This window comes from Poecilia reticulata, linkage group LG19 (genome assembly GCF_000633615.1).
Source record: "Poecilia reticulata strain Guanapo linkage group LG19, Guppy_female_1.0+MT, whole genome shotgun sequence".
NCBI classification, from domain to species: domain Eukaryota; kingdom Metazoa; phylum Chordata; class Actinopteri; order Cyprinodontiformes; family Poeciliidae; genus Poecilia; species Poecilia reticulata.
This window is the reverse complement of record NC_024349.1, coordinates 25,111,502-25,138,745: the sequence shown is the minus strand read 5'-3', so window position 1 is coordinate 25,138,745 and position 27,244 is coordinate 25,111,502. Positions and strand designations below refer to the sequence as shown.

At 38.5% G+C, this 27,244-nt stretch overlaps 1 protein-coding gene across 2 annotated transcripts in view; it reads right to left on the bottom strand.

Moving 5' to 3' along the window:
* The window catches only part of slc39a11 (solute carrier family 39, member 11), a 152,717-nt gene that overhangs the window by 1,745 nt on the left and 123,728 nt on the right, over window positions 1-27,244 (bottom strand). For both annotated transcript variants that reach the window (XM_008437980.1, XM_008437981.1), the window contains exons 6-7: window positions 19,456-19,623; window positions 3,668-3,737 (exon numbers count right to left, since the gene is read on the bottom strand). In XM_008437980.1, coding sequence (XP_008436202.1) covers window positions 3,668-3,737; window positions 19,456-19,623 — 238 coding nt within the window. The remainder of the gene's footprint in view (window positions 1-3,667; window positions 3,738-19,455; window positions 19,624-27,244) is intronic.

Here is a 27,244-nt window from a genome sequence, read left to right as displayed (position 1 = left end):
ATTATAATTTTATGTGATGAACTAACACAGTGGTGTAAAATTGTAAAGCAGAAGGTAAATAATGCACAACTTTCAAATCTAGTTTTCAAATCATTGCATTCGTAACTAGCTCCTTTACTCTGACGCCCCTAATTGAAACAATGAAACCATTTGCCTTGTGAAGTCAACTACTTTTAGAACATGCAATGAAGTTTGTTGTTAAAATGGGACAAACTATGGAGACGTGAATTCCTTTGCAAGACACTGTAAATATTTTACATCAGCAGGTTGAGTTGCATCAGTTCACAGCTGAACCAGGACTGGGTCCACCGCTTTCTTCTTCATCTGTACCGACTTCTTGAAATGTTCTCCCCTGCTCTTCTGTTTGAGACGTTTCTAAAGGGGCAACGTTTCTGGTTGTTTCCAGCTCTGTGTCACAGTCAATTCATCTGTACTGACCTTGTGAATAATTGATACGGATTTATTCTTAGTGCAACTAAAGTCAGCCCAAGGACCAGCACTAGCACTAGCTGTACAGTTTGAGGAAAAACCGTTTTCAGTTAAATAACAGTGCAGGGGAGGATTTTGCACTGAATAAAGCTGTTCTCTTAATATGCGTCCTCATATTAGTAATGATGATATAGATTTTACTCTCCAGGAACAACAACATAATTTAGCAATTAAGTAATTAGCTGAATATTCAAACTGGGAGGATTCTAACAAAGTGTGTGCAGTTGTTTGCCTCAACGATGTACTGAGGCACTCAGCAAATTATAAACAGGAAAACTGAAAGTATAAACAGAGGAATGTGAAGACTAGTGTTCCAAGAAACTCAGAAGAACATGCAGGAACTTTAAGTTTTAAAGTTCTAACAACAATTTTCTGATTGGATGAAGAGGCTGCATGCAAAGGGAAATATCAGCCCTTTCTCGTAGAGCTGCACGAAACATCGTAAACTACAAGTTATTCACACGTCACATAGTCACTCTTATCAAAATGTTGTATAACTAACATGGAGTTGACTGTACATTTTTAATTTCGTCGTTTCTTTCTAAGAGGTAACAATGACAATAAAGATGTGATTCTGACATGCCTAACATTTTTGCCTTACATTACTCAGTATATAATAAACATAAAGCCAGATGTATGAAGATAAAAATATCATCTTTAGTCCCGCAGGTCCTTTACTGCCTATAACACATTCAATCTAGAAAGTGGGCATCCGTCAGAGAATTCTTGGTCGTAAAGAGAGGAAAAAAAAAACAAGTGAGAGTGACTAAATTAGAGTTTGTTTTTTATTTTTTGTTTTTTTCTAACATCAGCAAAGAAAAAAAATGGTCCGGGACTTTTCATACATGCTCTAGATGTGGCTTTAAGCTGGGCCAAGTTAATAGTTGACACATTGAACCGGGTGCAAGGGGACACACACCAAACGGACCGTTCCCACCCTGCACGTTGGCGAGACACGTGCCACTTAGTCGTGCACTTATGAATTTTTGGAACTTGGCACGGATCACACATGCTACTTTTCACCCAAATTGGATTATCTGGAAGATGTTCCTGCAGAGTGGGTCGGTCCTCTTACATTGGCATTTATATAATCCCTCTCTGAAGGCTTATGTTAGTAAAATGTGGCACCAACGTACGCGGCTCACATGCGCTCAATGCAAACTTTCAAAACAACAACTGTAAATCAGCTTTTAAGAGCTTCAGAGGACGCTCTTGTCAGCATCCTCTGAAGCTCACACTAAGTAATAAAACAAGTTAAAAGCAAAAAGAGATCTGCAGGACCCACAGAATGTTAGCATAGCTATGCCCACTGGAATTACTCCAATTCTCTCCACTGCTTGCACTGAGTCACATTACACGGCCTCACTGGCCCGAAATAACTGCCCAAAGGGCTCAACATAATCTTAATCTCAAAGGACCTCATCATATGACCTCTCACCTCTTTGTCCTTTTGCTTCTCTTTCCTCAGGCTCATTTTTCTCATCACCAAAACAAGTCAAAAACAGCTACTCTGCTTCTCTGGTGCGATATCTCCAGATTCGTAAAGAACTTACTGTGATGAGACTTACAGATGCAGAAACCAACCACGTCTACCGCTCCTGGAGATGGACTTATAGGTCTGTTATTGCATCCTTAATCAATCAATCAATCAAATTTTATTTGTATAGCAYATTTCAGCAGCAAGGCATTTCAAAATGCTTTACATAATTAAAATAAAAACAGCATGTGACAGTAAAGAGAAAGAGATTTTGGAAAAAAGAAACAGTGAGAGAGAAAAATAAAAAGAAATTAATACATAAAAAACCCGTACTCTAATCCTAATTTAGCCATAAGCAAATCTAAACAGGTGGGTTTTAAGTTGAGATTTAAAGGCACCCAGTGTTTCAGCTGTTTTACAGTTTTCTGGAAGTTTGTTCCAAATTTGTGGTGCATAGAAACTGAATGGTGCTTCTCCTCGTTTGGTTCTGGTTCTGGGGATGCAGAGCAGAACCAGAACCAGAAGACCTGAGGGGTCTAGACGGTTGGTACAGCAATAACAGATCTTTAAGGTATTGTGGTGCTAAACCGTTCAGTGATTTATAAACTAACAACAGTATTTTAAAGTCTATTCTCTGAGCTACAGGGAGCCAGTGTAGGGACTTTAAAACTGGTGATATGTGCTCTATCTTCCTGGTTTTAGTGAGAACGCGAGCAGCAGCATCTGGATCAGCTGCAGCTGTTTGATTTATTAGTCAGACCTGTGAAGACGCTGTTGCAGTAATCAATGTGGCTAAAGATAAACGCATGGATGAGTTTCTCTAGATCGCGCTGAGACATAAGTCCTCTAATCCTGGAGATGTTCTTCAGGTGATAGATGGATAGAAGGCCGACTTTGTGACTGTCTTAATGTGGCTCTGAAGGTTCAGGTCAGAGTCCATCACTACTCCCAGATTGTGTGTACGTGAAACACACAAAAGCCATCAGTTTCAAACAACGAATAGCTTTTGATTGATGTTTCTCTCACAAACGCCTTGAGTCTTTGTAGGACAGCTGCATTTATATTGACAATAAACGACAATAAACTCTAATATATGAACCAATTAAATGTCTTCTGAGACCAAATGTCTTCTGAGACTAAACTTGTTGGCCAAGATGGTCAAAAGTCAAAAAAATTTTATAATAAAAAATTCTAATCTGATTTTCTTTACCTGCTCAACAGTGAAATCATACAATATTTAATAAAACAGGTCAGATTTTGTTTTGTAGTACAGGGTTGTGTAAAACTGCAGAATTATGTAATCAGATTTTCTGAACACTGGAAGGCCAATCACCAGCTGGTTGCTGCCCCAAGATGGTGAACAAATTATTTATTTATACTGTAAAGGTATCTGCAGAACCATGCAACTCTGCTGAGGAACAGATTAAGCCTGTAATTCCATGACGTAGCCACTAGATGGCAACAGCAGGCAAGCCCTTTCATCTTGTAGAAACACATAAAACACGTTTTTTTGAAGTTTATTTAAACTAATACATTTTAAAAAGTTAACAATAAAAACATATTTAAATGTAAATGGTTATTAAGTTTTTGCTGTCATAAAAAACATCTTCTAACATATGTTTGAACCAAATACAGAAACTAAGGGATTCATTAATTAGGACAGAGTTTTGCACCAATTAAAAACCTTGATAGTCATCTTACCTGGCACTCTCAAAGGTAGCAGAAGTTGTTTTTCCTATGGCTCCGAAGCCGACCCCTACAGCCAGGCCCTCTGCAGAGGCAGAAAAGAAATAGCAGACAATTGATTTTCATCAGTTTGTGTCCCACACTGAAAGAGGAGGAGGAAAAAAGGTCAGCCTTAGAAAACGGATAACTAAAGCAGCAAACGACTCAATATCACAGGCACTACAACCGACGGAATGGAAGAATGAAAGAAAAAGAAAAAGATATCAGGATTGTCATCTCACTGAACACAATGAAGCCTTGTGAGGATTTCCAGTGTATCTTCGTCAGGTTTCCAGCAGTGATAAATCTGCAAAGGCAGCGCTGAAAAATGTTAGTTGAACTACTTATTTATTCCTGAGAGTCAATTGTTATAGAAAGAAAAATGTATTATCCAAGCACTGTTGAGGTGAAAAGCACCATCATGTTTGTTAGGAATCCTGTGCAAGATGGGAGCAAACAAAGTTCTATAATCGCTCTGTCAGACTGCTCTGACTCACAGAGCTCCAAACATATTGTACTGTATATACCCAACGCTTCCATAACTTGGAACCATCTAAATTACTTTCAGTCCAGACAACTTCTGCCTCCACTTCTATGCTACCTGTACTGCTTACTGTCTAAACCAGTGGTTCTTAACCTTTTTTGGGGTACCGAACCCCCCAGTTTCATATGCGCATTCACCGAACCCTTCTTAGTACCCCCCCCCGACACGGTATTCTGATTTAGTAATGTAATTATATTAGCTGTGTTACCACCCCCACGCCACTAGAGGCAGTAGCAACCCCAAAAAGATGCGACTAAGGAGCAGATTTAGTAAAAAAAAATTGGTAAAAACGGTGAGTTTTGCTGAAAGACATAAGCTCAAATCCATGCTGAGAGTGGAGCTCCTTCAATCAGTGCTCCTCCGCAGCTCTGATTGGCTAAGCAATGTAACGTGATCCCTTCTGGAGCAAGTGATGGCAAAGCGGGGCGTCATCATGACTTTACACAAGTGTGTCTTTACCTCCGCGGCAGAGGCTCCACCGAACCCCTGAGACCGACTCTCCGAACCCCTGGGGTTTGATCGAACCCAGGTTAAGAACCACTGGACTAAACCACTACCTAAAAACAAATTTGACAAACTGCAGACATTTAGCCAACTTCACCAGGCCTATAACATGTTCATTCCTCCAGCCACTGGGGGCACTGTTTGAAAGCAGGGTGTATAGTTGAAGTGGAGCCGTTTGCCTTTTACCACCCAAATCTGAATGAAAACTAAATATGGCATAACTAAATTCACCGGTGAGTTTCTTGACATTCAGGTTGTTTGGATCCTTGTGCCAAGTGTTGGTCATTTTACCGCTAGTAGATTTTTTTTAGGTCCCGTTTCAACCATTTTACAACTTCCCTGTTCACAGAAGTCAATAGTGAAGATTAGTTATTCTTGCTAAGCTTGTGTATAAAACTATTTGAGATCCAGAAATTTATAGCTTTTGATCGTTTTTGGTTAATATTTTAAGGGTCCTTAACCATTCAGATAAACTGCCATCAACCAATTTATTTTTATGGTGTTGACCTCTTTTGAAATGATAATGCTTGTAGCATTGTTATTGAAGTACAGAAGATACAACATTTTTGCACAACACATACTGTAATTGTAATAATTTTAAAAGCTAACTTGGAATTAATATAAAACTTATTAATTTAGTCCAACAATGTATGGATGTAATTTAGAAACGTTAGCAGATTGCTAACTGCACCTTTTGCCAGCACTATTTGTAGGTTAAAGTTTTTTTTTTCACTCCTGAATCTTTGCCAAGAATGGTGAACCAGTGGGACTATTGATTCATTTTCTTTTCTTTTTATCTCTTTGAGTCTACATTTTGGATAATTTTCTTATGCTGTTGTTTTTGCCAAATACTAAAGGTAAAAAAAAAGAGAAAAAGAAAAGAAAAAACTTGAACTACTCCATAGTTAGTGGAGCATGACTGAGCCTTTTGAGGAACTTGGGGTGTGATGGTTTGTGCCACTGATATAATTTTGTCCACAAGATGTCCGTTTGTTAATTTATTTCCTCAATACGTTTTTGCAATTTAAATCAAGTTTAGTTTATTTTGTTTTGCTTGTTCGTTCACGAGCTCCCACACTTCGACGACCCCTGACTTAGGAGATTAAAGCCGTTTGTTCTTATGACGGGTTTCTACAGTTGTGACCGCCGTAACATGGCTGCTGCTTCTCTTCCATCTCTTCTGTGTCCTGACCACCCTGTGCGGCGTCTCCCTCCACTGTCGCCCTGGTTATCTTATTCGTTATGCTTGTCACACAGGCTTTGAGCGCTCTTCATTTAAACCGAAAGCGAAAAGGTCACGGCGAGCGATGTATCTGTGAGCGCGTCAGTGTGCTGTAGAAGCTCTGGAATGTGTTTGCGTGACCCGTGAAGACAGATTTACTGGCTGCTTTGCATTTCCCGCTGTCACGGCACCTCTCCACACTGATTACAGGTTGTCAGGGCTTGAGGACAGGTGTGGGCTGGTCAGCCGCTGAGAGCCTTACGTAACACGAGGGTCACGACGCCGACGCGAGAGTGGGGGGATTGAAGGTCCACAGTCACCCTTATACAGCCCTGCCTCTTTCCTGTGAGGATTGAGCGGATATGCAGGCCGAATGAAATCTTGATCGATTGGGCGGATTTTCTCTTGCTTTAATAAAACATCTACTTCTAACACTTCTTACACATTATGCGGATTAAGAAACTTTCCAGCAGTTCATCTCTTCATTTGCAGCAACTCTGCTGTGTTTTATTCAGATCTTGCACCAAATCAATAGAAAATGAAAAACATGGACTATTCAACCACATGTGGTGCTGAGAGCTGCAGCTGCACCCTCGATGGCATTTAATTAGTCCTGTAAGCTGTGCCCGGAGTAGCAAACTCCTCTCTGCAGTTACAGTAGGAGTAGATGCACCAAAGTGCACAAGAGTGGGATCGTGAGAAGTTGAGTACTTGTGATACCAACCGTACTCATGGGTGTGCCTAGATTATTTTTCTTAGGGGAGCTAGGCAGGGGCACAAACTGTAGAAGGGTTGCACATGAAAATTGAAATTTTATCCTAATGCACTGCCTTAGATTAGATTGAATAGTGAACTATTTATTTACACAAATAAATCTGTTTAGCATGTGAAAACTATTGAAATCCCTCTCCCCGGAAAGTCTCTCCAGTTCTACCTGGGAGATCCCAAGATGATCTGAGGACACAAGGAACATATTGTCCCTCTAGCAAGTTCTGAGTCTGTGCTGGACACTCCTCCCAGTGGACACGTGAACACTGAGATGCCCTGGAGACTTCCTAATCTGCTAAATAATGTTGTCCACCACAGCGGATTAAGCTCTCCATCTTGCTGGTATCTATTTATGCCATATAAACAGGTATATTTACAGCATAATTAGGTACAATGGCACTGAAGTAGTATTTAAAATGCAAAAACAGATGGCTACCCTGTATTCAGAGAATATAGTGGATGATTAAGTCAATGGGCAATGCAGATTTTCATTATAAACACCACAGGGTCTCTCAGTGGGCTAAAATCTGGAACTGAGCCCATGAACTCACTTGATGTTGCTATGGAAGGGGTAACGACAGGTCATTCAGAAACATCCTGAAAGTCTTTCATTGGGAAAGCACTGACACTTTTCAAAGGTTCTTGTCAGGTGATTGGACGAACTGTCTATCACAATACAACACCAGTGGAACCAGTTACCCAGTCAAACTCTGGTTGCTTCCACCAGGGATGCTACAGAGCAATCAGGTCCATTCATTAATATTTATAAGAACACTCAACAATTCCTAAATCTTTAGGTATTTTCTGGTAGACTCTGTTCAATTGACCACAGTTGCAACCCTTGTCACATTTTCAGCTGTTGAGGTTCACTTTCACATTGCACTGCCAAACAATCCAAACTAATCTAAATCTTGTTCACCTCATCGCCTGTGGTGGCATGGCAACAAGAACCACCAAAGCACACAAAAATCTCTGAGGACGACATGAGCGCAACTTCCTTCTTCACAATATGTAAATAAGATGGAGTGGCATCAGATTTGAGCGGTTTTAAGATTTCTCTTTTGTCTTTTGCAGCTATTTATCCAGCTAGTGTTATACTCACATGATTGTTTTGGTTGTATTTACCCAGAATACCCTGCGCTTCAGTCAGCTTCCTGCTTTTGGAGCACTCTCCGATACACTTAGCGTATGCATTCAGGAGCTGACATCACTCACCAACATACTACAGGTATTGTTAGACATCCTGTGTGTGGTAAAAGCTGTATGTTAACAGCAAAAGACCGACCAACTAAAGCTTATTTAAAGAATTTCGAAGGAGAGAATATCCTCTCTAAGCAGACCCTGGTCTTCTCCAGCTTGATTGGCAGCATCTATTTTTCAAACTTTATTGTTGATGCCTTTACCTCCTGCTATTTTTGTAAACACACCTGTCTTGTTAATCAAGCACTAGTGGGTAAAATGATGATGGTAAATGGGCTAAACTTACACAGTGCATTTTCTGTCATAGTGATCACTGAAAGCGCTTTACGTTACAGCCACATTCACCCAAACTTTAAAACGCACAATTTGTATGACAATACAAAGATCGGTAGGAACTTGGGGTTAAGTGCAGGGGCACATTGACATGTGACAGGAGAAAGATGAAATCAAATCTATGACCTTCCATTTCAAGACGGCTACTCTACCCACTGATCCAGTCACCCCAGATACGTTATCACCCAAGTGCATCGATGGTGTATTTAGTTTTTTAGAGCCTAAAGATTAGATCATTTTAATTTTGTCTTAACTTTTACAAGCTTAGAAGTGACAAATACATTTTCTCAAAGTCTGGTAGTTGTTTTCTTGTCTGTCAGAATGACCTGTCTTATTAAGAATACTGTATGCTCTTCTATTGCCCATTACTTTGAATGAATCCTTTTTTTATGAATAGTCCAGTTTCATTGATGCAAAAATGAGAAAGACTTTAAAGAAAAATGAAAAAAAGGAAGAGGTAACAGGAAGGATGGAAGGAAAGAAAGTGAGATGAGACAGCTGTAGGTCTGAAGGGCTGAGGAGACACTTCAACATAATCCAACATCTGTGATCACCTCTGACAACAGGGCTTTCTGTTTCCAATCAACTTCCATCCAGTTTACTAAGGCAGACATCCAGAGGCTAAATTATGTGAATAAATAACCTTTGGTGCTCTTTGGATTCCCTTAACTATCTATTTTCAATCTTAGAATTGCTGTAATACTACCGAGTCAATAGAAACTATTGCTTACACAGTGTTTACTGAGCCTGAATGTAACACAAGCTGCAGCAGTTGGGACTGTGGATTCAACATCCTGTTGGGTACATTAGCAAATTGATTAACAGATTAATTAATTGATTTTTCTCCAATTTGAAAACGTTTTAGCTTTTTTTTAATCATGTTATATTATTCTCTCATCAAAAACAGACCTAGAGTGTTGCTTTGATTCTTTCATGCATGTTTGAGAAATCCTTAAATCTCCCATGGCAACCATATGGGTGTGTCTAAATGCCTGGTCTCACAAAGCACCGCCTATTTACCCAAAGCTCCGCCATGAAGATTCAGCCCCCAGTCGAGCTTCCGCTTCACAGACGGCCCATTCCCTGTGCCTTCCCCACTCAGCTCCTCCAGACTAGCGGCAGCAGCAATAAGCAAACACCTGGTGGAAATGCGAGTCTGCTGGGTTTATCATACGAACTACTCCTTAGTCCAATGCTACTCAGAATGGTTAAACGGCATCTTGAGAACCAGTATTGTGATGATGTGGGAAAGGTGGAGTGTCAGAAAGACCAGGAGCCTCTTAAAGAGACAGAAGTCAATTTCAAGGCATCAAACTGAGAAGTCACTTTTTTTTTTTAAATAAATGTTTTGTTGGCTCTAGTGGCCTTTATTTTACAGTTGTCAGAAAGGAGGATGGGTCAAGATAGAGGGGCAGGTGGCAAAGGTCGTCGGGCCGGGTTGAGGACTATCCCTGCAGTGGCGCAACTGCATACTTTCTGAGGTGTATGCGAACATGTCATCGCCCCCACCCCCCAGGTTATAAAAGGTTATAAGGTTATAAAATGGATATCGCTGGACATACACTCACTTTCTGGGGAGGAAGTTTTTACAAGTAAATTTGTGTTTCTAGATGTGAGCAGCAGTCAATCCTACCCATTTCCTTCTCAATGTTCTATGCTCTTTTAAGCGTCTGATGGTGCTGCCACTGACGGACCATTGTCACAGCAGTCACTCAATTCCATTCCACATTCTTTTAATCTCCACTCCTCACTCGCTGACACACTCCTTTCTCCACCGAGCCAAACATCTCTACCTCCACTCTCTGCTCTTGTCTTCTGTTCAGCTCTGCGATTTTAGTCTTTTTTTTAACAGTTATCATCTCCATTGCCTGAAACTGACTAAAAGTAAGATTTTCTATGGATGATGTACAGTTGTGGTCAGAAGTTTACACATAGTGGAAATGAATATCAACAATTTTGTTTGTTCATAATTTACTGCATATTTTCCAGGGTGCAACTATATAGTTGAAGTGATTAAGGACAGCAGCTTCAGCCTTTTGACGACTAGCCACATTAGCTGCTACAACACATATAACCGAGCAGTTACATGTTACGAACAGCAAACAGCCATAAAGAGCTAATGTATAAACAGATAATTTTCATTTCATCTGTCATGTTTACTGCTTTACTGATGCAAATACAGGAGTGTTACTGACCTTTTTAAATGGTTGTAGTGCTAGCATAGCGCCCAAAATCACTTCCCTTTTCCATTCATCCATCTGTTTGATTGCAAATTATTCCCAAACGCTTGTGTTTGCCTTGTTGGCTAAAGAGTATCTGAACTCTTTTTTCACATGTCATTATCCTGTTTGTGCTGCTTTAAGCCAAGCTAAAGGCCAAGGTCAGTCATCTAACTGTTAATGATGACTAACGATTAGATGATTGAATCAAAGTCCTCTGTTGGACATCAAAGTTGTTCAACAGAGGTCTTCGATTCAATCAAATGGCTGAATCACCTCCTCAGTAGGAAGTCAAGTTCTCCAGACTCCTGATAAAGACCTGATTATTTGACCGAAGTGTGCTGAAGTCAAATTTTCTCTGCTGGACCAGAGAAAATCCTAAAAGTTGCAGGACACTGGCCCTCGAGGACTGGAGCTCCAGACCCTTGCCATAGGCTCACCATTACCTGGACTTGTTTTTGTATCATGTTACAACCATCATGGTACTACCACCATGCTTGGCAACAAGAATCGAGTCTTTAATTTGAAAGCCTTCATCTTGACTTCTCCAATCACACCAAATTGTGTGATCATTGCCTGACTAACATTTTTCTAGGCATTTGGCTCATCTCTGTGTGCAACTATAAATCACCGCATTACTTGAAGTTCTGTTGTACATCACTAGCTCTTCTTCTGCTGGCACCATTGTGGACATTGATCAGTTGCCTTACAGTTCTCCTTCAAAGATCTTAACCAAATTTCATTGGTCTTTGACTTCTTATAACAAATCCTTTATGGTGATGCTCAAAAATCTAAAATAATGAATGTATCAAGTGATCAAATCTGGCATAAGTCTAGAAGGGACCCTCTCGGCCCAAAAAATATTTGGTCAAACTCAAAACATTTGAAAACTGAAACAACTATTTGACTCCAAAAGTGATTTTTTTAGCTAGTAAGGCCATTCAGTGAAAATACATTACATTTGCCTTCTTTTGGTCAATACAGCAGTCAATACTGGTTGCCATGACCTTGATTTGTCCATTGGCCTAATTGGGAACAAGCCTAAGGGTGGCCATGAATGTTGGGTTCTGTCTCTGTAGTGCTCACATCCACTTTGAAGATCAGATCCTGTTATTATGCAGCTGCTTTTTGTGGTGTTTAATGCCAGACTTATGCCTTCAGGGCGACGACTTCTATTGAGCCACAGACAGATGGGTGTTAAACTAATAAGAGCACTCATCTTTCCCTGGTAAGATGCACTCGTAAATGGTCAGTTTTTATTTCACCACAAAATAACTCAACAAATTACTCCTCCACATCAGTTGTAATGCTGACTCTAGATTTCGGCGTAAAGCAGATGTAAGCTTTCATCACCTTGAAACAGCAAATGGGTTTATTACAGGGTACAGACCTGTGCTTGTGGATGATGTTAAATTATATGACTACTTAGAGGAAGGAGCACTTCAAAGAAGCCAGAGAGCTACCCAACACTGGAAATTTGGGAAGCAAAATTACACACTATTAGCATAAAAGAACACATCTGCTTCTAAAAGACACTTAATATCACTAACTAAACACAAAATCTATTTTAACTGTAATGGCACTAACATTTATAAGATATGTTAATGGTTAAATGGACAATATAATAATCTAAACAGCTCTTTGCTTGAATTGTAGCTTTTTATGACAGAGACTAATAGCTGTATCACATTATTAAGTAGCTGTCCTGCATTTCAATGGCCTACAAAGGTGCTCAACATCAAGTTAAGCCACATACGTTTCAGAAATGTTTAAGTCTTTTGCATAAGATTGGCAGTTCTGAAATGCACATATAAGCTGCAGATTTGCATAATTACATGACATTTACACAAGTGCGACCCAAATGTCTTAGCCATGACCTAATAACCTTAATCTCATGTTATCTATGCAGGCAGTATGGATAAAGATTTACTCACCTCGGCAGGCTGAATGCTTTATGTGACTTCAACAGACCCCAGCAGTGCAACCTATTTTTCTTTTTTTTCCTCATTTCAAATTTCAGTGAAGGAAACTCATGGAACATTGAACTTCCATGCCAAAATGGACAAGAGATGCATAAAACAGGGTTTCTGCATGTTTCACCAAATCGACCAAATTTAGGACTTTTTCAGAATATTATGAATAAAATTTAAGACCTGTATCACGACAGAAATGTACAGAAGAAAATCCCATACCATATATAAGCATAGCCTCGTATGCCTCACACTGCATCTGGCTCTCTACAGCCTCCTAACCTCCATAGTGCAGAGACTTTTTGAACAGAACACAGGTAGCATTGTATGGGTTGGCAACAGAAGTTAGCCAGTGGTGAAAACAAACGCCATCTAGCCAACTAATAATAAATGAACATAATAAATTAGATGCTAAAAATCCAGGTAGCAAGCAAGGGTATATTAGCAGGTTATTTCTGGTAGCCTCAACCGCCTCAAGTCACAGAAAGCAATAACTTTTTACTATTTTCTTTCCAACATGGTGTTTGTTTTCCAGATTTTCTGTAACTCAATGTTACAAAAACAAAGTCTTCTTTGATAATTAAGTCTTTGACACTGATGGCTAATGCACAGTATGCAGCACTTGAAATTCCTGACTGAGTGCGTCTTGCTCAGTAGAAACAAATCTTTCACAGACAAATATACACCATTACTGGATTCATCAGTCAGTTCAATCGATGTTGAGTTATTTAGACATTGGCTACCACCGTGTTAATCTTGCCTCTGGCCTTCATTTCAAACTGCACACTGAAAATGACAGATCACCGCAGTGTAGGCTGAATATTAAATGATTCGAGTCAGTCAATATCAATGTTACTGGTAATATCTGTTTTCTCAGAACCTGTCATCTTGTGTTAAGAAGCCATCCTGAATCTTAAGGCCAATTCTAGGTTTGGACCTGTAGGGGTCGGTCACCTTCCAGGGTTTATGACTGAACCAAAGGAACAAGTGTTTTAACTTATTTTTCAGGTTGTAGTGTTTCAGTTGTAAACAACAGAATTGGCAGTGCTGCATCCAAACAGGGTACGTGGGTAGAATATAGCTAAAAACATAGAAAAAAAAATCCATATGCATTATGATTTATTAAAAAATCAATGTCAGACTTGATGATTTACCCATGCCACCAAAAGTATGGGCTGAAATGCCATCTTTTAAGTCATATGAGAATATTTTCCAGTCCACATCACTGATTGTCAACACCAAGGTAGATGAGAGTAGAAGAAAAACTCAGACATTTCATTAAAAACAAAAAAACTAAAGCTTCAGCTGCAGCTTAAACACTTTTTAAGGCAACACAACATTCTTTTGTGTAAGGACTAAATACTATGAGATTTTACAGTGCTTAGAATAAAAAAACAGAAAAGAGAAGCAATAATTATTCCCACTCCTGTAAAATACAACATTGGCTATTATGTTACAGTACTGTTACTCAAGGTTTCTGGTTTCCCCCAGAAAACTTGCTAAGCCTGGTGGTTGGGCGCTCAGCAGTCATTCATCCAGCGGCCTGCCGTGTTTTTAAGTTAAAAAATGTTTAAACTTGACAGGAAATTTGAAAATATCACTTGATAGTTATGTGTTATTAATAGGTTGGAAGATTAATACCTGAACACCAACTATATAGTCTTAGAAGTGCAAACATTTTAAGAAAGAATTTATAAAGTAAGCAATGCTTAGCCTGGTGGGGGTACAAGAAAAGCCTGGTAGCCCGCCGGGCTTATAATACACTTGGGGAAACCCTGGTTGCTGTAACATTTACTTTATTTGGATTTTGCTACATAGATTTAAGCAAAAATATAAGATAAACATTCACTAAATTTTGTAGTCTTCTCATGCTTAATACAATTCAGTATCCGTTACTTTTGAGATTATAATGCTAATACATTGTGTTCTGCTCTTCGTGAGCCTTTTTCCAGAGCATTTTTATCTGACATCTTAAGTGGTGAAATGCAGAAATCAAAACAGAACTTTAAAACTGGATGATCAAATATTTAAAAGGTTTGGAAATTAACTTTTAAATCCTTGGTGCAGGATAATGGCTAGAGTTATTTGACAAAAAAAAAAAAAAAATCATTAAGTCCTGAAGAAATTGTAAGTACTTGATAAAAACACTCTCAGTGGACCGGTTGTATTCAGGTTTATAATTGCAGTTTGTATACACCCACAAATTGAGCGCAGGAGCTGTTAAAGTCATCATAATCACTTTGGCGGAGGAGCTTAATTCAGATGCCACCAAGGAATAATGAAAACAATTTTGCACCTTATCAAAGTTTAGCAACGTTATTATTAGGAATAAATTTAGACAAGCCTGTCAAGCGATCAAATATTAAACAGAACCCTCCGCTGCCTGTCAATTTCAACAACTGCAGTGATTTAATCCACATGAGATGCCGAGTATGTTTTGAAGTTATCTGAGAAAACCCTTGGCTATTTGACTCAGGTTCTTACAGAAACGCAAGTTATTAACTGATACAGTTAATAATAGCCTGTTTGAAGGTTACCGCTTTCCTTCATATTGATGCTACCCTATGCGTCGTGTTTAAGATTTAGTAAAATATAATCCATAAACCTTTCACTACAATGAAACTGTGACAGTAATTAGGAAGTCTCTTCAAAGGGCCGACTGACGAGCACAGACAGGTAGTCTTCAACCTGCAAAGTAAAATCTTTTCAGCAGGCACTCACACACGCACCCCCTTTGGGTGTCATGCAAACAGGCCTTATTATGGCTGCATAAAAAGTCTCTGTACAGCAACATGTCTTGCATAATAAACAGAGTGACCGGCGTTTTCATCTTTTAATGAGTCTGCTTTTTGGTATCAGGTGCCGTAATGATATGCAGTCAGGCTTCACAAGCAGCATGACTCTCCAATATGATTTTTAATCTAAGGATAATGGGTGTGCATTCCTAAGGTGCAGATAGAATATACCTGGTATTGATGGAACAAATGGAAATCAATTGAATTGATGCAACAAAAACAAAAAAACAAAAAAAGAGAGAAACTAGGCTTCCACAATCATTTTGTGATTTGATTGGAGTAAATGGCTAATTGTCCACAGATTCATGCCTACTTCATGTGCTCTAGAATTTAAATTTGAATCAAGTAATCAGTGCAAATAATGTAATTTTCCCACTAATCAAGGAAAGCAAAAAGGAACAAAATAAAAAAAATGGACCAACTGAAGTGCCAGTGTCCTTACAGCCCATTGAAACCGTGCATAATTAATCATATAAGGGGAAACAATTGTTTAACACTTACCTGAATACCTTAAATATGTGGCAGAGTAAACAATCAGTGGTGTGAACTGCTAGCTAAAAAGTTAGTTGTACTGGCATAAGTAAATGTAAAGAGAAGCAATAATTACCAACATGGCATTTAGCAGAAGCTAATGCTAAAGCGCTCACTTCAAATTCAGGACAATTCAGGACATTAATACAAAGAAGCATCATAAAGTCTGGGTGCATTACGTTTCCTGCTGACCCAGCAGCAGGAAGGACTTCAAAGTCAGTCAATACTTCCATCATCACCATCAGGCACAGAAACATTTTGACACTTACAGCAAAATCTGTGACTTTATAATCTGTGATCAAAAGAACTTGTGACACTTTATGACAGCTGAGGCTTGAATAGTTAAGAGGAACTCGGTCTGCGCTGCTATAATAAAAAAAAAAAGACTCGCTTACAAAATGAGGGCTTGAAATAAATGCACAGCTGTAGTGTTGACTCTGGAGATGTTTAGGTAGCAAGAAGTCTAATTAAAACCAAAGGATTTCTAACATGGTTAGATTTGCATATACGTTGATTTACATTCCCGGCGTTTGGTTCTTTTTGAAAAGCCCTTTTCAGGTTGCAGACTACTCTAATATCCGGCAGTGCTTTTGTCTGAGCTGTTGTCAGCCAAGATCTCAAAGCTGACAAAATACCACAAAACACTTCTGATTCCAATTTCAACAACAGCCTGGAAACCAGTTGTCAGAAAGAAAAGAAGAAAAGAAAAAGTTGGATAAGCAGCTGTGATGTGGGGATGTGAAAACAAGTTTCCATCAGCGCTATGCTACCAAACACGTCCAGATTTTTTACTGGCAGAAATTTTAGCTCAATTTTCTGTGTTTAGTTGAGACTATAATGACTGGCACAGTTGCATAGGGTTACGATTAATTCTTGGCATTGTGGTGGGTCTTTACTGCATTGACACAGCAGGTCTTGATGCTCAATACTGATTTTTGTTTTGTTGCTAAAAAACAATTTTCTTTTTTGCATGGTCGTTCATTCTGCTGGAATGATGATGCCAGTGTGAAGAGAGTTAAGAAATGTGGAAAATTCAGTTCCAGTTATTTGCTTTCAGTTTGTGTTAAAATGAAACTGGGCTTTAAAAGGCTCACATATCCACACAGCCAAAACTCTACTGATGGGTGTTTATTGGGTCGGTGATCCTGGAGTTAATTGCCTCTTTGGCGTCTTTTACTGCCATACAGAGGCAAGTGCATAATTTGCATCAAAGTAAAAAGAACAAAGAGACATGATCGAAATGGAAAGGTGGTCTAGCTCGTTAGAACTGACGTAGAGAAGTCGATCTTGAATTTATTGTTAGAAAAGTTCTGGTTTTTTTCACTTCTTACTCAAAACAGAATAAGCTAATGTGATGGGTTTTTTGTTGTTAAATTAATGCTGTAGGGTCCATCTTTTCCACCATCTCTTTCAGCCTCTTAACTCCTTACACGCACATGCTGCAGCCTACATAACCATGTATATGTGTGACTGAACGACAGTCATACATCTGTTCCATTTGTATGATATGTATGGCTTGTAACATTTGATCATTTTTCGGCATTAAAGCTTGTTTTTATATATAACCAAATCAAATTATTTCTCAAGGTAATTTACACTGAGGGGTTCTGGTCGGGTCCTGAAACTGGTTAACGGACCTGGTGGAGAACAGAGACAAAAATGAATGAACTCCAACATTGACCCTCTTACTGTTGGGTGAATTCATTAAACTATGCAAATAAACAGATTACTGTACATTTCTCTGTAGCCATTTCCAATGCTTGTTTTTGTTACAGTTTAAAGTGTACTTTGAGGCCTTTTGTTGAAAAAGCTCTCAGAGCAGCTGGGAATAGGAGGGAACTCCAGACACACATGGTTCTGTCCACATCGTCTTTTCTTGTAAATAACATAAATGCTGCTAGAGAAGTGACAAAAGGAAATATCGTCACCCCAAGTCCTTTTACTCACCAATTACTTCAAGACAAGTGGAAAATTAATAAGGAACTACTTCCTTTCAAATTCAAAATAAGAGTCTAAAACACTAAATACAAGGTATTGAGACTAAATCACTCACATTCATCTTTAGGGTCAATAATAACTTCTTGAAGATTATAAATTATATAATACTTCACAACAATGACGGGACATCACTTTGCAGGAAAACCTTCTTACAACTAGAAGAGGCTCAAATAAAAGGGAGATAAAAGCATTAATACTTTAGTATTTGTTCCATAGAAACCTAAAGACAAACTACACATTACAAGAAATGAAAGAACTTGTAGCTACAGCTTAGAACTTCCTGAAAACAGTAAACTTGCAGACTTGTAACTTTTGTTGTCTCTAGTTTCTCGAGTGCACCCTGAACCCTCCCATCAACCTCCTTGTCAGTCCGACTCAGAAAACCCTCGGGTGCTCTCTGTCAAGCTCCTGTTCCATTTAGTTACATTTAAGTTAACCCTGTATGTTCCCAATAGCGCTTCCAGTCCAGCTTGTTTGTGCCTCATATAGAAACAAGAGAGCAGACTTCCATCAGCCAAAGAAATTGGAACTGCTTTTCTACCAATATCAGAAAAAAAAATACTGCCAAGTTTTTCTTTTCTTATAAATCTCAAAGCATATTTCAGTTCAGAGTCTTTTGCATTTCTGTTTAGTACTAAAATGTACAGCAGATGGTGGATAATACCCCATGCCTTTGTTGCACTGCGATCACTCTTTATGGAATACTGGAACTGCCACTTCTGAGACTACACCAATCAGCAAACTGCAATCTATTATCGTGGATTTTACCCTTGAACTGAAAAAAGAAAATGAGCAGGTTTGACAATGGCTCCACATCTGTTCCCAAAGCCCTTTAGTCCTCCATAAAAATAGTGCTTATTTTTGTCTTTATGTGATATAATCCAGGATTTCCTTAAGATAAAGATAACGTTGAATGATGCATGGAAGATAACAGAACTTTTGTTGTGAAGACCAACTTGCATGACCAACAACTGAGGAAGACATCAACTGACTGAGCTGACCAAGTGAGGAAGCACGACATATGGTGTGCTTGAAAATGGAGGCTTGACTGCAGAGTCATTAGCCAACCACCAGCCAAGCACAGAATTTGTTTTTTGCTTTTAAATGTCACTATAGTAACAGTAAAGGTTAGTTATAATCACCTGTTTTAATACTTCAAACATCAAATCAATTAATGTGCATCAACACGCACAGTGGAAGCTAATATCTACAGACATCTTTATCTCCAAAACTGGCGACATAGCCAATCAGCACCCAGGAAAAATAAATGGCACTTCTGGATTGGCTACTTTCCACACACCAGCCAATAGTGTTTCCAGTAGAACTGAACTTTGGTATTTCAGCTTCCCAAGCTGCGTTTCCTTTGAAAAAGTTTAGATATTTGTTAGAAAATATCTATGAATATTGAACCGCAAATAGGTAGGGGTCGACTGTAGCACTCATTACATACTTGCAAATTACTTAAGACTTAAGATTTAGAAAATACAGAAGAAAATTTTTTTACAATGACAATTAATTCCCCAAAATTGTGCCATTAGAAACTGATGCGATTTGGGAAAACCTCGTTTCCAAATCCAGTTGGTTTGCCACAAAGTGTTAAGCGACACAGTACTGCAATTTATTCTGGTATTTCAGCTGTTCCTACTTTCCAAACCTTTATTTCTTGTCGCTCCCTCTTACCTGGGATATTATGGATGGTGATGGCAAGGATAAGCAGGAGAATTCGCCGCCAGCTGTTGCCTGCTTGGCCAAATTCTTCTGGTGTTTTACTTCCTGTTTCTTGTCCATCAAAGTGGCCTGAATTGGGCCCTCTTCTTCTTTGGTAGACCTCTCCATTTTCAGATTTGTCTGTGGAAAAAAAAGCACAGAAAGATAAAGTAAAACAAACATTAAGCAACGTTCTCATAAATAAATTACCTGAAACCTAACTTTCTCAATGCTCTATCCCCCAAAAACAAGCAACACTAATGGTATCTGTAACTCTGTTATGGAGTAGATAAGACTGTAGCTGAACCGGGGAGCTTCCAGGTGTGAAAATGTGCAAGTGTGACAAGACTTTTCCAAAACCAAAAGCTCTCCTCTCAGTGAAGCGGCCCCAAATAAAGGTTAGAAAAACCCTGAAGTGCTTCAGCATGCCTCAAATTAACGCCTTCAGTTTACTCCCAACAGGAGTGCTTGTCGGCTGGTGGAACAATGCCTGAAAGCTGCACATTGCCAGCTGCCACCGACAATGTCTATTAGGCTCCAGAGTGGAAAATCAAATGAGCAGGCCCACTTCATGCAGTGAATGGGCAGCTGTGTGGAGAGTCAGCTCCTCTTCCAGGGCCCTTCTTTCTCCTTTCTTCACATACAAAAAGATTATGATTGAGTATCGGGAAGACGACGAGGATATTTACATATCCGACCCCGGCTTCAAAAAAATCGCCATGAGGCCCTCACGAAGCTATTGAGAATTGCTTCCTAATACGGCTGGATCACATGTAAATATTAGCACTTTCCAAGTAAAAGCCGCCTTTCGGCTCTATTTGGATTGCCTGGCAGATCCAGAAAGCCGCTGTATGACAGCGAAAGTCCCAAGGAAGTTACAATTACATGGAGAAATCTGCATTTCAAATCAGCGAACATCAAAATGGGTTTTATATACACTTAGCAAATACGCATTGGCTTCTGCAATTACAGGTCTGGTAGGTTTGAAATAAATTGACCTCTCATAACTTTTGCACAGTTGCACAAACTTTGAATTGAGTGCATTTAATGGCAAATGGATTGTTCTGCAGCAACGAGGTACTGTGATCCATTCCTGGTTGGAGCTTTTCGGTATGGACCTTGCATAATTTCTATGCATGGGTGGGGAAATGTTTAGTTAACTAGAGGTTCTAAACTACTTTAAAGTTAAGTGGAAGTTTATAAAGGTTCTTATTGTTTGTCATTTGTTGCTCTGTAGTGGATTAGTGTCAATCTTTTTCGATCTCATTCAGATTGAGACCTAGCCTATTCTTTCTAGATTGTCTATACTCATGTGTCATGTCTCGTTCTGTCATCTCGTCAGCTCAGGTGTTCTATAGGAGGAATGTTGACTTCAGTTTGGATCACTATTATTCTTTTCTTGAACTATAGTTCAAAAGATCTTGATTTAAAAAAGCAACCTTCAGGCGAAAAATGGTGTAACAGTACAAGTATTCATCTCAAAAATATCCAGTACGGCCCTGTTGGGTTGATATGCCATTTTGTTTGAACAAGTTATATTCTCAAATTCTCTCCTTAAAATTTTCTAAATCAACACTGACCATTTTCAAGTGGTTGTTATGGTTGTATAATCTATTAAGGCATGGCCGGGTTTCCTACAGAAAACTAGGGTTGCCACCTTTCAGAAATCAAAATAAGGGACACCCACCAAAATTGTACTCCAATCAGAGTAGCATACCTTCAACACGTTTATACTCGAGTAGATTTACTTAAGCTTTAATGAAGTAGGTGCAAAATGTATTTGGTAAAAATCTACTCAATGCTGAGTAATTGATCATAACACCTGATTTAATATTCAAAATGTGTCCACAGACAGCCCAAAATATAAAAGTTTACTGAACTTAAAATATTATGGTATTAAAAATATTACCAAAATATTTATACAAATAAGGAGTTATTTTTGGAGGCTGGTTCTAGACCAAATGTACCATGAGGGCCAGTTTGTAGTCAGTGTTTTTTGTTTTTTTTTGTGGGGACACTGAAAAAGGAATGAAAATAAACAAACAAAAACAGAGCAATATATTTCATCATTTAATATTCTGAGCCAAAGAGCCACGTGTGTCTCCAGACTCAGGTTGCAGATACTGATCTGGTGGGGGGCGGTGCAAGTAAAGCCTGGTGGCCCGTGTTTAATGATCTTTACAGAAACTTGTTGACCTTCATGACACTAATGCTTGCTACAGTTCCAGATGTTTAATACGTTTTTGTTTTTCTGACTGTTTGTAGGGCGGGTTTAGGAGAATATCTTTAATTTCCTTATGAAGATCATTTGCCTTACTCAAAGGTTGTATTTTCTTCTTTTTCTCATTTTGAAAAGTGGATGAGGGAAATGGTACCGAGCGTCATAGCTATATTTCAGGAAATAACTAAAGGATGAATTACAACAACAGTTGTGTCGATTTATTTTAACAGAACCATTAGGGATGCAAATATTTGAGACATTTTTGGAGATCTTTTTAATTTTTACAGTGAGCTTGCACTGCTGCAATAAAGATGAATTTTATGCCTTTTTGCACATATTTACCAGCCGTGGCTGGTATTGTGAGGGATGCTATACTCCACGAAACAACATCACCATTCAGATTGTGTAGAAGTCCAATATTTTTCCTCCACTCTGTATTTCATTTGCTCTATCTGCTGAAAGCTCCATTGACAAACTGCTCTGAATGTGTAATTTCATGCTGCAGTTTACCAGGTAGCTGGAGGTGTTAAATCAGAGAGGGTTTCAAATTCTTTTCATTAATATTCAACTTATAGCCTTTATGTTCTGATTTCTTTTATCGTTCTACATCTTCACCTTGCAGCAAGAACAGCATGACTCAGAATGACGAACCTCCTGTGGCTAAAAAGCTTGTTTGACCCAACCCTTGAGAAAAGCCATTTAGAAGTGGAATTAACAGTTTTCTTTAAAGGCAAAACTGAGCTTTGCTCCGCTATGTTATGAACATTAATTTGGCTTAGAAGCTCAGTGTGAGAGATGCAAGTCAACTTCCATGGCTATCTCTAGGGTGTCAATTGTTTGAAAAATTGATTTCTTTTGAGAAGCATTAGTATTCAAGCTAAAGACACCCTCAGCTACACAAATTTTGAAGGAAAAAAAAAAGAAGGCGGCTTTAAAAGTAATCCTGAAGGGAAACGTGTAGCCAGGTGTTACAACACGAATTCTGTGCAAATTTTTGAAAATATATTAGTATTTTAAGACAGCATGTTTGCTAGAAAGGTCATTCATCTATGCGAGAAACATTAAGGATTTCAGTGCATGTAGACAGATGTAGGGAGGTCCAATTAATTTTGTTGACTTTTTGCTTTGGTTGGGATTCCAATTGGATTATAAAACTATTGAAGGGAAAAACCCAGAGCTGAGAAATTAGGACAAGACAGTTAGAGTCGCATCTCATGCATGGAAAAAACAGCCAGATCACTAAGCTAGCAATTGGTGTTGTTTGTAAGCATAAAGTTAATCCAGTATGAAAATGCTCTCTTTGGCAATTTATATACCTAATGTGTCCTCAATAGAGCAAGAAGTCACATTACAGAAAAACCCTGATTGATATGCCCTTCAAGAACCGTTATATTTTTCAATGATATGAAAAATGACCCGACCCCGGATAAGCGGCAGAAAATGGATGGGTGGATGGAATGATATGAAAAATGTATTTGTCTTTTAATCACTTCATTTTCTATTGGGCACTGAAGAGTTGGTGTCAGACACTGGACTCAAAACAAACAAGAAAGACTTTGAGAAAACCATTTAAATGATAAACAGGGTTTTAAAGATGAGATCGACATGCTCTCTGCCCGACCCAATTTGCATCAATGCCATCAAATATAAATGTACAGCCAGCTACATTTCTCTCACTCTTGCAAATAGAATAAAAATGAATACAAATTCAGATACTGATCCGTAATCTGCATTGCAATAACTTTTAGCATCTTGAACACAAACTAATTTGAGCTAAGCCTTTTTGTAGAATTACACAAAGGAAAACCAATTCCAAGACTGGGAGAAAAAAAAACATCTTTCAAACAAATTGCTACATCCATTCTGAGCATCATGATTAATGGCTAATAATAGCTCAATGATGGAATATTTCCATGTGTCATTCCAAATGAGCAGACTCCATTATGTGAATGCAGAAGCAACAGAGTAATTTACTCAGTGATTCCTCTGCTGCTGAAATGAAATGTATTGCCAATAAGCAGTTCATCATTACACATCAGCCACTGACTTCTAAATAGCAAGGATTGTTCCACTTTCATCTACTACTACATTAACTCCTAAAAGAATAATTTTTTATGCCATTTTTTTGTGGAATTTGTGTTTTGTGCCTCTCTCAATACTTTTATTGTCCCTTTGTCCTACTTTCCCAACCTATGTTCTGTTCCTTTGTATACAAAGAGGTCAGTGTTGAACACAAACAGGTCAGTTCTGCTGCAGTTTTCTGTTTTCTTGAAAACTGCTGATTCATTTCAGTATCTTGTGTCCTAATTAACGCTAAGAGTATTTACGCGTCTGGTTCTCTGTTTCCAGTAAGTCTCTCTCTTTAACCTTTCCTCGTATTTCTGGTGTCATCTGTCCTTCTCTCGCCATCCTCATAGTTCACTGGCCTGGTGCCTTCGTTTGTCATTTATGTACATGAAATCTGCAAGAACTCACATCACTATGCATATAAATTAGAGACTTAGAGAGACAGTATGAAGTCTTTCCCAAGGTCAAAAGGATTCAACTAGACATTTTAATATCAGATACAAGCCATCTTAGTCTGCCTATGAGACTGCACTGGTGTAAGTTGAGAAACAAATTCTGAACTGTTTGGTTCTTGGGTTAAATTAACAGAGTTTAGTTTATTTTGTCCTGGAACAACCAGTCATTTAAATAGAGGTTTCAGCTGAGATAAGGACTGTAGTTAAGACTCAAGTCTCACATTACAAGTCTAAGTAAAGCATGCTTCTTTAGGACACAGATCTAAGGTAATTGCAATTTAAGTGAATCTTGAGTCCAAATCTCAAACTCCAGGCCTTGTTTCTGCTGTTAAAGACCAACATGTTCAAGTGTTTCAAGTTCATAAACTAGCATCTATATGAATATATTAGTGCTGAGAAGAAGACAATTGTGGCAGTGAGTTGCAGAACTTTTGATATTCTTTATCTTCTTTGCCTACAAGAATGCTTACAATTTTGTTAAAAAGGAAGCTTATTGTAATCGTTTTGGAAACCGCAGCTGATATAAATGTTTCAATTAATTGTTTTACTTTGCTGGTCGTAACAATACACTGATTCATTGTTGACGTCCAAACTGTTAACCCTCCTCTGTTTTTCCTCTCTCTCTCCCTCCACTGCCCATCCCTCCATTCGTCTCCATCACACACATTCTCGAACACGAGCAATTGACCTCGATGAGAGCGTTCCAACTGTGTAAGCTGGGCCATGTAGGCGGCAGTAAATAGGAATTATCTGGCCTGGAAAGGTCAACTGATCTGGACTCTTGCTGGAGGGCCCCTCCTGTTACACCCTCAATCAGGGGATGCTTTCAAAGGCCAGAAACCCTCAGTCCATTTCTCTCCAATTGAACTTCCCAAACCATTAGGCTGTAACAAATGGCTGTGTGCGCACACCCTGTGGACACACTGTTGTATCGCTCACTGCTAATGATAGCTGTGGGGAAGAAGCTGAAGCTGTGTTTCTGACTCGTGTTCTCTTTATTGTATGTGATTAGCCAATCTTCAATTACTACCAATACAAATTTAACTAATGTTATAAAGCAGCTATGTGGAAACATCTTCATGTCGAGTACATTTAAGATAAGAAAATACAGTAAAATGATATCTGAGCTGAAGAAGACTTAATTAAGTCAAAAGTTGATTGAAAAGTTTTCAAACATTTATTCAACCAGATTATTGCTCGATTTTTTTTTTATTCCTTCCTAACAGATGTGTTTGTTTACATAACGTGTTGAATTAAAAAGTGGAAAAATGTGGAAATTATTTATTAAAGCAACTATATAAGGAGGTCATAACCACTAGGTTTGTTTTTACTGTTAAAAAAAAAAAGAAAAAAAGAGGAGCAGACGTTTGGAGGCAGAACTAACAAAAGGAATGCGGATAAATCAAATGTTGCCTGACAGCCAGTCAAACTAATGTCCCTTTACGAGACATAAATAGGCTGCAGCTGACATCGAAATGTGTCAGGTTATGACACAGTCAAGTTAATCAGCCTCTCAACTTTCTAACACAGACAGCATATATTCATGTCTTTTTATAGATAAAGTAAATTTATCACTTGCTATATTATTTACTCTTTCAGTTCCTCTCCATCACATTAAGGATTGAGAAGGGCTGCAGAGTGAACATGACTAAAACAGATTTATTTGATGTGCAGAGTTAAATGTTCAAGAAAAAAACGTAACGGTGGCGACCTCGTATGTAGGTGAGCAACACGAAAAAAAAAAATACAAACTACTCGCCAGGGATTTCTGTTGTCAGAGGTGATGTGTGACAAAAGCATCTGTTAGATGTACAATTACTTGTCAGTGTGAAATATTTCTATAGTTAGTTGAAAGCAGAAGCCAAATTTTGCGGTCAGCTACAAACCTTCCAGACATGTTTGCTTGGTTGCTACAAAATAAGAGATAATTGGAATCAAGTTTTCTTTTTTCCCCCCCCCCCACTGGTATTGGTGTCAGAGTTAAGTCGCATAAAAACTTAAAACAATCAACATCTATATTAGTGTTGCAAATTGAATTCAAGTGGAGTTGTAAGTAATTGTATATGACAGCAGCGTTGGGGAAAGAGCAGGATATCAGTCAATTTCTATCTGTATTTTGGACTTGCTTTATTTACTGGATTTTAATGGCTTGTGGACAATGTCAGCACTGTGAAATAGGATATGTCCGGCTTTTACAAAACACTAAAAAAATAGAAATATTACTTTCTGTGTTTTTGTTCCTCTTGGTTTGGCCAGAAACACACACCAGGTTTGTTTCTTGCTTCTCACTTGTATCACTTTTTAAAGGCTCTATACAGGTGAGGAGAAAATAATGTCATTGCTCATCTTTAAAGGAGTCATAAGAATTTTTCACATTTTATTTTAAACTGCTAATTGCAGCTCCACAATGCATTTGCAATGACCGTATAATTGTGCAATTTGACACATCGAAAATGGAAACTCGCAGATTTCAAAAAGACTTTTGCTTTTTGACAAGGTTTTGGTGCTATGATAAGGTGTCTTTTTTATTTTATTTTGGCTGTATTGAAATTGGTTTATTTTCCAAAACTACAATGGAAACACTTTTTTTTTTTTATCATCACATGAACAACCACCAGATTTTACAACTGGCGCAAACCACAAAAAAGACGAAAGGAAGTAGAGGACGGATCATGGAGTGGCATATCATGTGAACACGATTTTAAGAGTTTCTTATTTAATAGAAACACAGCAATTGTGGAATTGTGTTTTTTGACATTACTGGAATTATAAAGTTTTCAGAACATTTGTAATGGAAACACAGCCAGTGTAAACATGATGCTGAATGTAATTTAAACTCTGTTTGCATCCTCAGGATCAGGAGAACCTGGAGCCTTTATGTCTATTACAAACTATTCTGTGCCGTTTTCCCACCATCACAAAGGAGGCAATCCATCTCAACCTAAGGCATCTCTTTAGGTGATTATAATTCAGTGTCAGTGTAAGCGCTGTGCTTTTGCAGCTCTAAAAGTTACACGTT